The sequence below is a fragment of the Adiantum capillus-veneris genome, chromosome 11 (genome assembly GCF_014529385.1).
Source record: "Adiantum capillus-veneris isolate H3 chromosome 11, ASM1452938v2, whole genome shotgun sequence".
Classification (NCBI taxonomy): Eukaryota; Viridiplantae; Streptophyta; class Polypodiopsida; order Polypodiales; family Pteridaceae; genus Adiantum; species Adiantum capillus-veneris.
In genome coordinates, this window is record NC_140941.1 from 67,376,334 (window position 1) to 67,390,165 (window position 13,832).

Genomic DNA, 13,832 nt, shown 5'->3' on the forward strand with positions numbered 1-13,832 from the left:
TGCTACTGCATTTGGACTCCTTGACAGCATCTGGCCATTTGCATGGATTGGAATTGCCATCTCGTTCTCATTTTGTGGCACAAGCGTATGCGGATGACTCCATGTTTTGGCCTCGAAATCAGCCTGAGGATGTTTGATGTATCATGGAAGCTCTACATGTTTATGGAGTGGCTGCAGGTTTGCATGTGAACTTTTGAAAATCTAAATTGTTGTCGTTGCATCAAATGGATTGGCACTCTGTATTATATCCAGGTGAGATTGTAAAGCCTGATCAAATTGTGAGACACCTTGGATACCCGCTGGCTTGGTCAGTGAACAATGCCAAGTTATTGGATTCGGTTGAGAATAAACTTAAGTCTAAATTGAACTATTGAAAATTGTCTACTTGGCCGCTGCATGTAAGACTCAAAGTTGTGCAGTCTATTTTGGTGGCATATATACAATTTTTCCTGCCATTGCTGCATTGGCCACCACTTCGTCTTCGGGCTTTTATGTCTCGAATTTTAGAGCACTTTTCGTCTACTTGCTCTCAAAAAAAAGGCATGCGATTGCTCGTGATGGATAAGTTGTGTACTCCCAAGCACTGTGGTGGTCTCAATATTCTATATTTGTGTTCTCATGTTACAGCAAGGAATGCCACTTTGCTATTGGTGCTGATAGAGCAAAAACAACCCTGGACGCAAATGATGGCATGTCTATGTTCTAGTGCGGTTTTTACACCAGTTTTTGGCCATTGGCAGCCTTCATACTGGGATGTGGTCTTTGGTAAATTTGAAGACAAAATACCTGGATGCCCCCTTGCTTCCAATCTTGTGGCTCACTGGAAAATAGTTACGCCGGACTTGCAGTGGCATGGTAGAGATGATGTGAGTGGCAATTCGCTTAGACTGGAGAGTCTACATTGGAGTCGGGTTTTTCATCAGACTCTTGATTTGCCGTCTCCTAGACAAGCTTACTTTCTCTCCCAGAAAGGTATTGAAAGGATATTAGATGTGCTTGATGCGGATGGACAGGTGCTCTCCTTCAAACAGGCTGCTATTAATTTTGGACTTGGAATGCACTACAGGCACATGTGGAGCACCATTAAGGATCTGGTTGATTCTATACCACCGCTGATTGCGGAGGATCAAATTTTTGATTGGCATTACATTGGTTCCTCGTTTCACTCTATATCTGTAAAGAAGGCGTATTGCCATTTGCAGTCATCCTCCTGGATACAAGAACACTGTAACAAGGTGTGGATATAAATAAGGATGCTACATGGTGGCGAAGTAAAGTTATGAAAGTGTGGCATGCAAAGCTATCTTTTAAGGAGCAATTGTTTATGTGAAGATGCATAATTGGGGTGCTCCCAGCGGGAAAATTTCTACGTTCTAGAAGATTGGCCTCCTCGCGTTGTGTTCGTTGTGGTGCAGGCGTTGAGAATATTCCACATTTATTGTGGTATTGTTCTCGTACGCAACAATTTGTGGATTGCATCTCTATAGCTCTTCGCACACATTCAACTAGGATACATTTTGGTAGATTTTTTTGACTATTTGGAGTTCTTTCGCCATTATTCAGCCGTATGCATACTTTTTGGATGGGTTAGATTCTGGGTGTTATGAATAGTGTGGAGAGCACGTAATTTCCTCATATTTCAGCAAATTCAAGTGGAGTATGTATCCTTCTTCAAAACTTCTCTTCGTCAGTCTCTTCAGGTTGCCTATGAGTTAGATGAGCTCCCCTTCAGGCATTATGAGCTCTACTTTGACTGTTTCTAATTTACCGCTTGTAAAATTTTCAATGGGTTTTCCTCGTTTTGAGGTTTCCCATTAGTAATTCAATCTGACATTACTAAAAAAAGTGTGTGTTTGGTTTTGTGCCAGTGTGTGCGTGCGCATAGACATGTATGCATATATATCTGCCCACACGTACGCGCAGCACACACATGCAAAAATTTCCATCTCTCACTGGGATAAAAAACACACGAAATGTGAACCGTAATTGTATGAGTCAAAAGAGAAAAAATAACCAGAATCGCCACATGATGAAGCAAATACAACATTATAAAGTCCCTGATTGTTTTCCTGAGATCCCATATTCAAGGCTTCTTGTACCTATTTCAAGAGTTGGTTTAACCCGTTTAACTTTTCAGGCCAAGGACTGTGAGGCAGCAAGATATTGAGTCTACTCAGTTAGCAAAGGAGTTTGATTATTCAATGGACTTTGCATCACTATCAGATGTTGCAATATCCATGCGGTTGCTAGCCCATTTCTATGCTCTAGGCCCATAGAGATCCGACAGTCTCTTGAGAGATGGGCCTTGATTTGTTGACAACTTTTTCCATGTAGTATTTTGTTGCACGGGGCCCGACATTTCCAGGTCCAGAGAGAGCACCTATGTTCCGATACAGGTTAGCTGACCACGCATGATTTTCCCTGGACTTCACACTCTATGACGTTTTACAAGAGCAAACGCTCGGGGAGGCCAAAGAGTTCATAAATTCATAGACTATGGAACACATATGTATTGAGTGCCAGATCAGTGATGGCTCTTCATCTTGGTACCTTTCCTTGGTCTTCACTATGGGGGATGAATGGATTCCTCCCATAACTCTTACAGTACCGCTCTATAGGAGATCTGCATCCTTTCTTGGTGTATCACATAGAGATTAGATGAATTGGATGCAAATGATTTTTGAGGCACAGCATAAGGGCCTTTCAGCCCCATGGAGGATACAAGCGGCTACAGGACAGCTGTCTACAACAGACATTTGGGATCATTTTTGGTGTCAACCACTGGACTACACCGGTTCACTACACTGCCAGATAAAGCTTTTGGCAAATTTGTGTAGGCTTTACGCAGCCAGATTTGCTTCTACACCATTCTTGATGATTAATTGTATCTTATCATTGACGTATCTTGTTGTTGTTTAGGTGTTTTATCCCTCTGATGTCATTCTCTATTCTTGAGGGGTTTTCCCACATTTCTTGTATATTGATCTAAGGTCAAATATTACGTAATGTAAAGGTTACAAGTCCGACTTTTTCGCAAAAGGAAAAACTCTTCAGGCCAAGAAATCTGTAAATTTGGTCACTGTCCAGATCTTGTAAACCATGAGGCTTTTCACTTATTGGGCTTCATTTATTCAGCGAGCACAGCACATATTCTTTCATTGTAAATTTAAAAAAGCATACTAGATCCTTCAGTGTTTGAAGAGAAGTTGGACGATTTATAAAGCTCTTCATCTGGTTCATAAGCATTGGACTGTAGACAAACTCCATGGGCTGTGTTGTTATCTGTGCACCCCAATGGAGCAAAAAAGAAGCATGAGATGGGAACGCAAAAACACAACCTAAGCGACTCACAGGCTACTGTAAAACTTCACCTTAACCATGAGGTCGAACTCACTGTCCTCTGGAAGCATCTCAACTTCAAGAACTAGAAATGGCTCTTTCTGGGCTTGTTTGGAATGAAAACTGTTCAATGGTTCTGCACCATCAGTTTGCCTGATTCCAGACACAACCTCTGCATAACTTTGTTGATATTCACCTGTATGCAGGAAGCAAGGCAAAATTGTCCCCTGCGTGCCTCGCATGAAGGGGGTAGGAGCGGCTTGTTAACCATATAAATACAACTTGTAATATTAGGGGAATTTCCAGTGACAAGTCAAGCAACACACCTCATTTCCCAAAACAATAGGATAGACAGACAAGCTTTGACATTGATCTGCCCCCTGTAATGTCTTCACAGCAATGAATACGTTTGTGGATTTCTGCCACACCCTTATTCTAACATCAATGGCTTGCATGTCCAAAGATGCAATCCCTTCTTTTGGGTGCCTGAAATAGGATATCAACAACGTCCTGATCAAATCTAGCGCCACCCTGCTACATTCTCAACATGCTTCTGAAAGCTGCCAAGATGGACATGATAAATACTTCGAGGAGTCTTTATAAAGAGTGGCAACAATTGCAAAGATATCAATCCACCAGAGGACCAAAGATGCAGTCTATTCTCTCTTATGCTGATGGAAAGTACAATTAAATGAGAAGCGCACAGGGAACTAAACATTGCCCATCATCAAAAGCTTAAAAAATGAAATTTATTTCAGTTTCTGCTATCCAAGAAGCTTAACTTTGGTTATATCCTCTACCCCCGGTTCTGACATCCGCAAGCATAAAACACAGCACTCACATACAATCAAGAGTTAGAAGAAAGATTACAATAAGATTGGAAGATGAACCTACATTCGCCTTAAATATATTGACACTCCGCTGATGCATGACGTAATCGCAAAACGGCAGGAACCTTTCGGCAAAACATTATCATCCATTAAGCCTCGAGGATGATACTTGGTTGCTTCAAAGATATCCTAAAATAGCAAGCGGTTAGTTAAGATTCGATACATATCAACAAATTTCAAAATACAGAAAACTCTTTCTAATTCATTTATAGTAGATACCATAATGAAAACAAATTTTGCCTCAGACTAGCACTTGCAAATTTCCAAGTTACTCGTACTAGACACAGGGATTTACACCCACGCACCCACATGCATTGAACTCAGGGTATTACGCTTCAGAAAGAGCCACATTAAGATTGCTGTAATTACCAATAAGTAGAGCATCCACATTTCCAACAGTCGTAATTTTACAAGAGGAAACCCTAATTGTACCTCTATTATGTCATCCGGCAGAACACCTGCAAACTGCTCACTTGCTGCAGAGCTTCCAGCCGCCCCCAGCATACCAAGAGAGACGAAGTTCAACCAGCTGCGATGCTTCTGAGATGATAAGTCATCTGGCTTTACTTCAGACCTGGACTCCATCTTTTCACTACCACCAGTCTCTTCTTGTGGATCAGAAGTACCCTGAATTCACAATTACCCACTTTTATTTCTCTACATTCCCTGAGTGGAAGAAGATATCCTCAAGCTAACAACCGCACCCACCTGATTCTGTAAGCTTCTTTCTGCTGTGGAACGAAAAGCGAGAATTTCATCAAGATCCAGCTCCCTCTCTAGTTCCTCAAGCTTACGCAAGCTATGTTCAGCAGCTGGCTTCACAACCAATCTTGCAGTTAAAATGGAGGCTATAGCCTATGGAAATGAAAAGGCATAGTTGAACCCATTATACTAATGTACGCACGATCTAAATACACAACCTCTAGACCTGGCAACCTTGGTAAAACTTAAAGAAAATAAGACAACAAATAGTAAGAATATGAGCAATACAAACGGCAAAGAACTCACCTTGCCACTCCACAGGAAGTTTAATTTCTCTTTGTATAACAGTACATACTTTCTCCGCATGTCACTGAAGAACCACATTGGCTTAGCATACAAAATAATCATAATCATGAATTGTCAACGTAAAGATCCAGAAAAAAAAACCTTCACAAACATGTTATCACAAGATAGTCTAGCTCTTAGACTCTTACATCCGCCACCAAAGATACATCCATGCAGTTCAATGCATATTCTTTCATAAATCAATCAGCACTGCTGAACTTTCAAAAACATGTTATCACAACGTAGTCTAGCTTTTAGACTCTTACATCCGCCAGCCAAGATAACTCCATGCAGTTCGACGCAAATTCTTTCGCACATCAATCAGCACAGCCTGAACTGCATAATGCCACCAAACCTTCTGCCATCCATCCTCTTTTCTTGCATAACCATGTTGACCAATTGCAGGCCTGACATGCCCATACCTGTAAAAGACTGTCACAGGTTATACATACCTAAACAACAGATACGCAATTCTGCACTAAGCACCAGAATCCAAAAGCTTGGTTATCATAGCAGCCAAGACGGTCACATAAAATGGCGAGTATGACACCCGTAGCAAACATAACCGTATTCCTGATGGACCATTATTAGAAACACTGTTCTTTATTATAGATTTAGGCCAAACAGAGGGTTTGACTCTTTAAAGTTCCTTACATATATTAATATATGTTAAGAATCTTTCAAAATCTCACATATTTCGAAATGACACCATTGACAACTTGACGTGCTTGATAAACATGAATACTTTTTTCAAGACTTAAACATGCAAACCATGACCAGTCTGTGACAATTGCAATAATTGTGGTGTAGCATGTACAATTTCTCTTCTTTGCCAGCCATTGGTGCTGTACTGAGCAATTTTGTGCTTGTTTGACTTTCCATTTGCTTTGAGCTTTTTTTGGAGTTCGAGTCTCCCAGTCATTAGATAATAATTGAAGTATAGGTCAGCATCCTAGCAAGCCTGGTCTTTCTGCCACCTCTCTTCCGACAAATGTCCATCCTAATCTTTCACATAAGCATTGAGATCAATGGTTGTATCTCAATTTCCTCCACACATCTCGGTCTCTGCAGAATCAGGCGTCTCTGCATAGCCAGCCATACAAGGATAATAGAAAGCATGAACACCAGAGCATTAGTAAATAGAGGAGCCTCAGTGACAGTAACCCAAATCTCCAATTCTGTACACTCCTTTTGCTCCCCAAGGAATACTGGTTCTGTAGATAGGTAGTGCTTTCTCCTATCACTAAACTAGCCATTCCTCTCCTATCCTTCACGATATTATTTCGCTATCAGGTGACAGCTATTGCCCATTTACTTCCTTTCATCCTATTAAGCAACATGTGTCTGCAAGTAAACGACAGTGGTTAACTGAGCTAATAATCCCTCTCCAAGGCGGCCATAATCCTTAGATGGTGGCTTCCATATGCTCTACAATTTTGATTATTTCAGTGTCAATCAAGACTGTTAATAAGGCTTCCAAGAATTGCCCTGCAAGCACTTTGCCATCACATGCACAAGGCATGTGCATGAATTACACAGCCTCCATGTAAGCTTTTACAAATCAAAAGCTAAGTTACGTAACAACCAGCAGAGACCAAAGCTATTGACTTCATGTCTTGGAGAGTGACTCACCTGTGGTTTCAGGCACAGGATGTGTTGGTTCGGAATTAGCATACAACACCACAATAAGCAACCTTGAAAAATGTTGAAGTTTGTAGAAACACCTTGTATAGTAGATCTCAATTAGTATACAGAAAGGGTAGGCACCACGATTCGTTCATGTTTTTCCCATTATCAAAATTGTGATCAGTATGCCCATTGTTCTACGCATGATCTCTTAATTTATGCCACAAACACAATTTCGGATCAACAAGGGGACATTGTATTTTAGAACTGATTTACATTTCTTGCAAACATGTAAAAAACCCTAAACGCTTCAAAGGCAAACCAAACCAGAAAAACAAAACAAACCAATTTGAATCACAAGATTTACACAGCATAAGGCACTTATATTCTTACTTCTCGCGCATCTGACAAATAGCAAGGGCATCCCATAATAAAAGCATTTCATGCAGTTGACGATCCTCTAAAGTCAAGTCCTGTAACACATAGTAAACCTTTACAACCCATGTCAAACAATACAAACTGCCTGTTTTCATTTTCCAAGATAATTGTTTGTGAGGTATACAAACCAGTTTGTTTATTTCGAAGGTTGTTGAATATCGTGGTGTGCTTCCATCCAATAGAGGGTTTTTGTTTATCTGCAAAACAATAAAAGTTTCTTCATATCATTTTGAAAATGTGTATAACTAGATAGATATTGCAAAGATACAAGAGAAATAGATTGAATGTTGCTTTTGAGTAAACAGCTCGAAATACACTCACCACAGGCTCCATCAAATTAAAATGAAAAAGGTAAGTCCACATGCACTTGATACTCACGACAGAGTTTAGCAAGTCCTAATTTACCGACATAATACACCTTAACCAAAATGCAGAGCAGAACCTACCATAAACCTGAGAGAGGCAGTGAATGGGTGTATCAGATGTATGAACTCAGTTTGCAAATGAGCATCACTGGATAAGTTTTTCGTTTTATCTTCATCAGAGTTCCAATAGATGCAAAATTCCTTCATCTCCACAAGCTTAGTGACTAGATTTGGCTTTGTCCGTGCTGGACCCCCACTGGGATTCAAACAAAACTTAAAACCATGAGCTTGTATCTCAAATTATACAGGCACAACTCAATTTCAGCTAGCACAGAAAAGACCTACCCTGAAATTGTGTGCTCAGTATTCATGGTAAGATGGGAAAACTTTATTCCAAAGGAAAATGCCATCTGTAAATCAACCAGAGGACAGGGATCCAACCAAAGAGTTGTCAAGGTTTGGGGATGTGGTACACGCAAGAATGCCTTTTGGCAGCAGAGAATCAGAACTTATGGTTGAATGCAGGTATGCGATCCTAAGAGCTTCCTTTCTACATGCGTAAAACACAAGGGAAATATACATAAAGTCAAAGAATCGCAGTAATATTCCTTAGCATTTCATTTAAATGCTAGATTTTAAATGCTAGATTGTATAGAAGAATTTAAAACACAAAAGATCATGGCTAATTAATATCTAAAACTAGCAGAGATGACTACTACTCAGATGAATTTGGTGATGTCCCGTCAATGAAAAGATGCAGCCTTCTTAGCAAGCCAAAACCAATAAATCAAAAAGTTACAAGTAGTGATAGCATAATGATTGATTTCTCATCATACCTCTGGGTCAGTCTTTTGATCCATGTACCGAAAGTGCACATTTTCAGCAATGACTTGAATGTTGTCTAAGATCTGGCAAAATAAGTACTTAGATTAACTCTCCCACATTTAATATTTACAGGCCTGCCGATTTATGAGAGAAATGAAATGAATGATATACTAACGCCTTCAAAAGGCCAAAGTGACCTATGAAACCAAAAAAATTACAAAGTGATTAATCTGATACAATGTCTGAACACCAAAACAGACTAAGGGGTACCAAGGGTACCAAAACTGCTGCTGTAATATCCTGAACTGCTAGAAGTGAGCTAAGCAGCTAACCGGAACTGTGTAGGGTATGAATAAGAATTGATATAGTGAGTGGACTGATACAATGAATGATACAATCTCAACAGAGGTGAGTGGATAATGGGTGGCTGTATGATCACCAAAGTCATAGGAAATCCCTCATCGGTCGCTGGCAGATCTCATCAATATCCTCCATGGTCAGTACTCTGACTAGGCGCCTCGCATGTCAAGCTAGAATGATCAGGATCCTCTGCATTAGCCTTTGTCAATGTTGTGAGCCCACCCCCGCCCCCCCCATTCATGGGCGTTTGGATCTCCCTAGCACAATTACTCAATCTATCAACATGCCTCTGGTGCGGGTGACATCTAAGATTTACTGTGACAACTGCTCTTCTGGCTGCCCAATGGCTGGTCTAAAGAAATCTGTAATCTGCCTCTGAGATTGGCTCTCCCCAAGAGGACATGGATACAACCAGCACAAGAACTGGGCACGAAGATGGCTTTCTACAGAGACCACCTTCTCCAGCTTACGGAAGATGGTTTTGTGATGAGACCCACATACATGGATACCCACTTGTCTTATGGGATACGGTGTGCTATTGGCCAGTTACGCACATCGTCTCACCAGCTGCGGATTGAAACTGGGAGATACAGCGGAGTACCAGCAGAGGCCAGGACATGCCCCTTGTGTGACATGGAACCTGAGACAGAGCTGCATTATACATGCTGCTGCCCCGTCTACTACGAGATACGAGGCCGCTTCCACTGCTTGTTCAGAGAGGGTTTTGGACCACTCTCAAGAGTAATGGGATATGAAGATCAAAGATGCCTGGGTTTGTTCTTGCTCGAGCTGCGCAGACACAGAGAGAGCCTGATGAATGGCGAGGCTAACCAGTCTCAAAGACGGATTATAGACTTCTTCAGAGCAGACACGGGACATCCACAAGAGCCACTCCCACAGCAGAGCTCCCCCCCGTCTCACACCAGAGGCACACTGATTGACCGAGCGATTGAACTGGGGAAATCCAGGCGCCCACGACTGCGCAGGACTACACAGCATCGACGGAGGCTACGTCAAAAGATTCAGAGCACGCTGGCCAGGCATGCACGACGCCCGGTCAGACTACTAACCATGGAGGAAATTGATGAGATTCGCCAACGACCGATGCTAGATCTTTTGTGATTCGGCTATCCCAACTAGCCGCCCTTCTTTGCTTAGTTTTCGGCTTAGCTCACATCGACCAATCTAGAATCCCATAATATATATCTTTGTTTTGTACTGTTGTTAGGTTATTTTGTTACTCTGACTTTGTATCAGATCCACCACCTTGTAACTTTCTGGTCTCATAGGTCACTATGGCCTTTTGAAGACGTTAATACAACATTTCATTTCTATGTTTGCGCACCTTGAGTAAAAACAGTCCAAGACATCTCTCTGGCCTTGTATCTCACGACTCTAGAAAGTGGTCCAAAACCCTCTCTGAACAGGTCATGAAAGCGGCCATGTATCTCATAGTACACCACGCAATGACATATGTAGTGCAGCTATGTCTCTGCTCCATATGACATAAGCGAGCATATCCTGGCCTCTGCTGATACTCATCTAAATCTGCCAGTCTCGACCTAAGGCTGATGCGAACATGTGTGTATCTGGCCGATAGAACAACATATCTGATTAGATAAGTGTGTATGCATGTACGGCCTAGTCACAGAGCTGTCCCCTATGAGTTGGAGAAGATGCTCTCTATAGAAATCCACCCTCGTGCCCAACTCCCGTGTCGGCTGTATCCGTATCCTCTTGGTGGTATCTAGCTGAATCAAGTCCTAGCGGATGAGTCTAGTGATCTATGACCGTGTGAGAGGGTCCATAGAGTACTTGAAGGGGGGAAATTTGTCCATGCTGAAACCATGTAATTGATACGATGATATCATCTGTCCATATCAGCATGTTGTATCCTGATGCAACGCTAGCTGGCTCTGGGAGGTCCCATAAACTGTGCATAAAGGAGATTGAACTTGTCACAAAATGATGATGTGGCATGTCCACATGATGGATATGATGGAAAAAATGACTTTCTATAAGTTATCCCAACTTTTGGGGGTTCTGTCGATGGGGCCCATGGGGACACGAAGAAATTAAAAAGAATTAGCGTGCAGCTGTTGACATGGCAGAGATTTCCATAAATTTTGCAAACGTGGCAGGTTGTACGGTGGCCCGTGAATCACCTTGACAGCAGCGAACGGATTTTCCATGACTTGCACTGGCTGCTGGGAGCACTAGCTTTTGGGCCTGGATGCTTTTACAACTCAAGCTTTTCATGTATTGCTTTTGGAAGGCCATGGGCCTATAAATATGTAACTAGGGTCTCTTCCTCTCTCAGATTTTCCTGGGAGCACTGCGCAGAGAGGACCCTCGGACTTTGTTCTTTGCTCAAGCATTAATACAAAAATAAATACCGAAAGGGGCGCAACCTCTGGCCACGGAACTATGCTGAGCCGTGTCGTTTCTTTATTGAATTGTGATAAAGTCTGTGATGTGATTTTAATAAGTTTCTTGTGTGTCGTGCCAGATTCCCGACTCAGGGTGTCCGAGTCCGTTCTAGTGGTATCGGAGTTTATTCCATTTTCCTTCTACGGAGAATCCAAACCCTTCTATCGCGACACACATGGATTCAGTCGATGAATCCCGCAAGGAGCAAACTATTGCACCTGACAAATCAGGTTCGGGAGACAACATGGAAGATTCAAATGGACGACGACCACCTTCTGTTGATTTCGAAGAAGAGTACGGGCCACCTCGGGCCACAGAGTGGAGATGCAACGTCAACAGCATGTTGATGCCTGTGCTCGGTAGCTGCTCCAATATTCTAAAGATCCCCAATATGCGAAATTTCTGACCAAGCACCTGCTTGACGACGTGCATTCTCGGTGGCGTCCAGCCATCGACTCACCTTTGAAGCCCGCTCTGAAGAAAACACCTGCTTTGCGAGTGTACATTGAACATGAACTTGACGACGTAGTCGAAAGACGAGTCAACCGACTCTTGAAGACCAAGAAGCAATCAAAGAGACGCAGTCCAGCAGCAGACTACCCTCGCTACTTGGGTCACAAGTATACTTTTGCAAATGCACGAAAGACAAAGAAGCGCGTACGCTTTAAGGGTGTTTCCAGTTTGATTGTTCTTATCCTGATCCTCTTCTGATAGTTCCAACAGCTCTTCCTCCTCTGATTCCAGTGATGAGGACAGAAAGGGCAAGAAACGAAGAAAGACCCAAAGACAAAGAAAGAAGAAGAAGAAGGCTAAGAAGATCAAATCCCACCGAAGATCTCAGAAATCTGCAGAAGTTCTCAGGAGGACTCATCCTCCTCTGAGAGTTCGGACTCCGATGAGCACATGTTTTACTCTAAGAGGAAGCACGCCAATCAATATGACTTTCTCGAGGACAAGAGCAAGAAAACCAAAGATTTCAAGGAGGGTGGACAAGCACTAAAGTTTGATACTTTTTCACGCTTCCGAGATACCCACACGGTCCTCGCTTTTGACATAGCTTATTCATGAGGACGCTATTCAAAGCACTCCAAGGTCAAGAGGGCAGCATCCTATCTGAAGGGAAGTGCACAGACTTGGTGGTCCACTCTTTTGTTACGAAAGGAAGCACCCACGAAGTGCCTGCAGTTCAAGCGGCTTTTCACTTCCCCTTGCCCCTTGGCTCACTCAGGAGCACGAACGTGATGTGGTTCATCTTCGGAGGACCAAGAAGATACTTTGGATACCTATTGCCAAAGATTTTGGGATACTTTTCTACCGGCCTCTTCTTTTAAGAAGATCACCTTTAAGGAACAGATCGAGCCATTTTGTTGTGGTTTACCCAGACAGATACGAGATTACTGTTTATTGCAAAAGTCCGAGTCTATTCAACAACTGATGGGACATGCGAAGCAGGGATTTGCAATGCATGCAGGTACTCTTACGTATCCAACTAATCAACTCCTGACAAGAAGGACGAGACAAAATTCCAATAACGGTAACAAAAGACGAGGAAGGTTTTAGAAAAAGAAAGACATAAATCCCCGATTGACAGACGAACAACGATCTGAATATCTAAAAGCGGGGAAGTGTTTTGAATGTGGAGAACATGGACATGTGTCAGCACGGTGCCCGCACAAGGCACCCAAAGGACAACCAGAAGACAAGCCAAAGAGTTCCAGAGCAGTCAAAGAGAGCGGAAGAAAAGGAAAGAAGAAAGCAGGACTGGTACCAAACTGTGTGGAGACCGACCCGGATCAGATGGACGAAAGCACTGAAATTTGCAGAGCATGGGGTAAAGTGCGAGACCAAGAAGCCCTAATCTTCTTTGATGGAGGAGCCAAGGCCAACATTATTTCAACAAAATTGGCAGCTCGACTTGGAATTATGCCCGAGGAAAAGGGGCCACAGGGGGAGGGTGTTCTAGCGAGACCTGGACGGGATGTTGCCATTACACATGTCATTGGCAAACTTCGTTTGCATTGTCAAGGGTATTTAGGGCACAAGGACTTTTAAACCATGCCTTTGGAAGGGTGTGGTGTACTCCTAGGAATTCCTTGGTTCCACAAGAACAACACCCTGGTCGACTATAGGGCAAGAAAAGCCAAGTTGAAGAATGAGAAGGGCCGAGAGATTGTACTTGCTATAAAATTGAATGGCGAGTCTCTCCCACTTGTATCGGCTTCGACTGTTTCCAAATTAATGAAATCCAATCTTTTTGTTTACTCGATCTTCTTGAAAGAACTGAATGATGAACAAAGGTCAAATATGTCTAATCTAGAAAAGGAACGACAAGAATTTCTACATGCACAGGCTGACTGTTTCTCTGAAGGCCTACCAGGCAAGTCACCTCCTTCACATCCTGAAGATCACACGATTGGTTTGATTCTCGGTGGTACACCACCGAATCGGCCACCTTACCGAGTTAGCCGAGCCCAAAATGAAGAAATAATGAACCATGTGGAAGAACTTCTTG

The 13,832-nt window shown here is 42.5% G+C and overlaps 1 protein-coding gene across 5 annotated transcripts in view; it reads right to left on the bottom strand.

Annotated features, from left to right (window-relative positions):
* The window catches only part of LOC147447386 (vacuolar protein sorting-associated protein, putative (DUF1162)), a 150,823-nt gene that overhangs the window by 98,452 nt on the left and 38,539 nt on the right, over positions 1–13,832 (bottom strand). For 4 of the 5 annotated variants that reach the window (XM_086523198.1, XM_086523199.1, XM_086523200.1 and 1 more), the window contains 13 exons: positions 8,542–8,613; positions 8,051–8,115; positions 7,787–7,961; positions 7,469–7,537; positions 7,296–7,375; positions 5,543–5,698; positions 5,238–5,301; positions 4,938–5,045; positions 4,662–4,856; positions 4,234–4,358; positions 3,666–3,825; positions 3,372–3,566; positions 3,181–3,282 (listed from right to left, as the gene is read on the bottom strand). In XM_086523198.1, coding sequence (XP_086379324.1) covers positions 3,181–3,282; positions 3,372–3,566; positions 3,666–3,825; positions 4,234–4,358; positions 4,662–4,856; positions 4,938–5,045; positions 5,238–5,301; positions 5,543–5,698; positions 7,296–7,375; positions 7,469–7,537; positions 7,787–7,961; positions 8,051–8,115; positions 8,542–8,613 — 1,566 coding nt within the window. The remainder of the gene's footprint in view (positions 1–3,180; positions 3,283–3,371; positions 3,567–3,665; positions 3,826–4,233; positions 4,359–4,661; positions 4,857–4,937; positions 5,046–5,237; positions 5,302–5,542; positions 5,699–7,295; positions 7,376–7,468; positions 7,538–7,786; positions 7,962–8,050; positions 8,116–8,541; positions 8,614–13,832) is intronic. The other variant, XM_086523201.1, reaches the window with a different exon arrangement.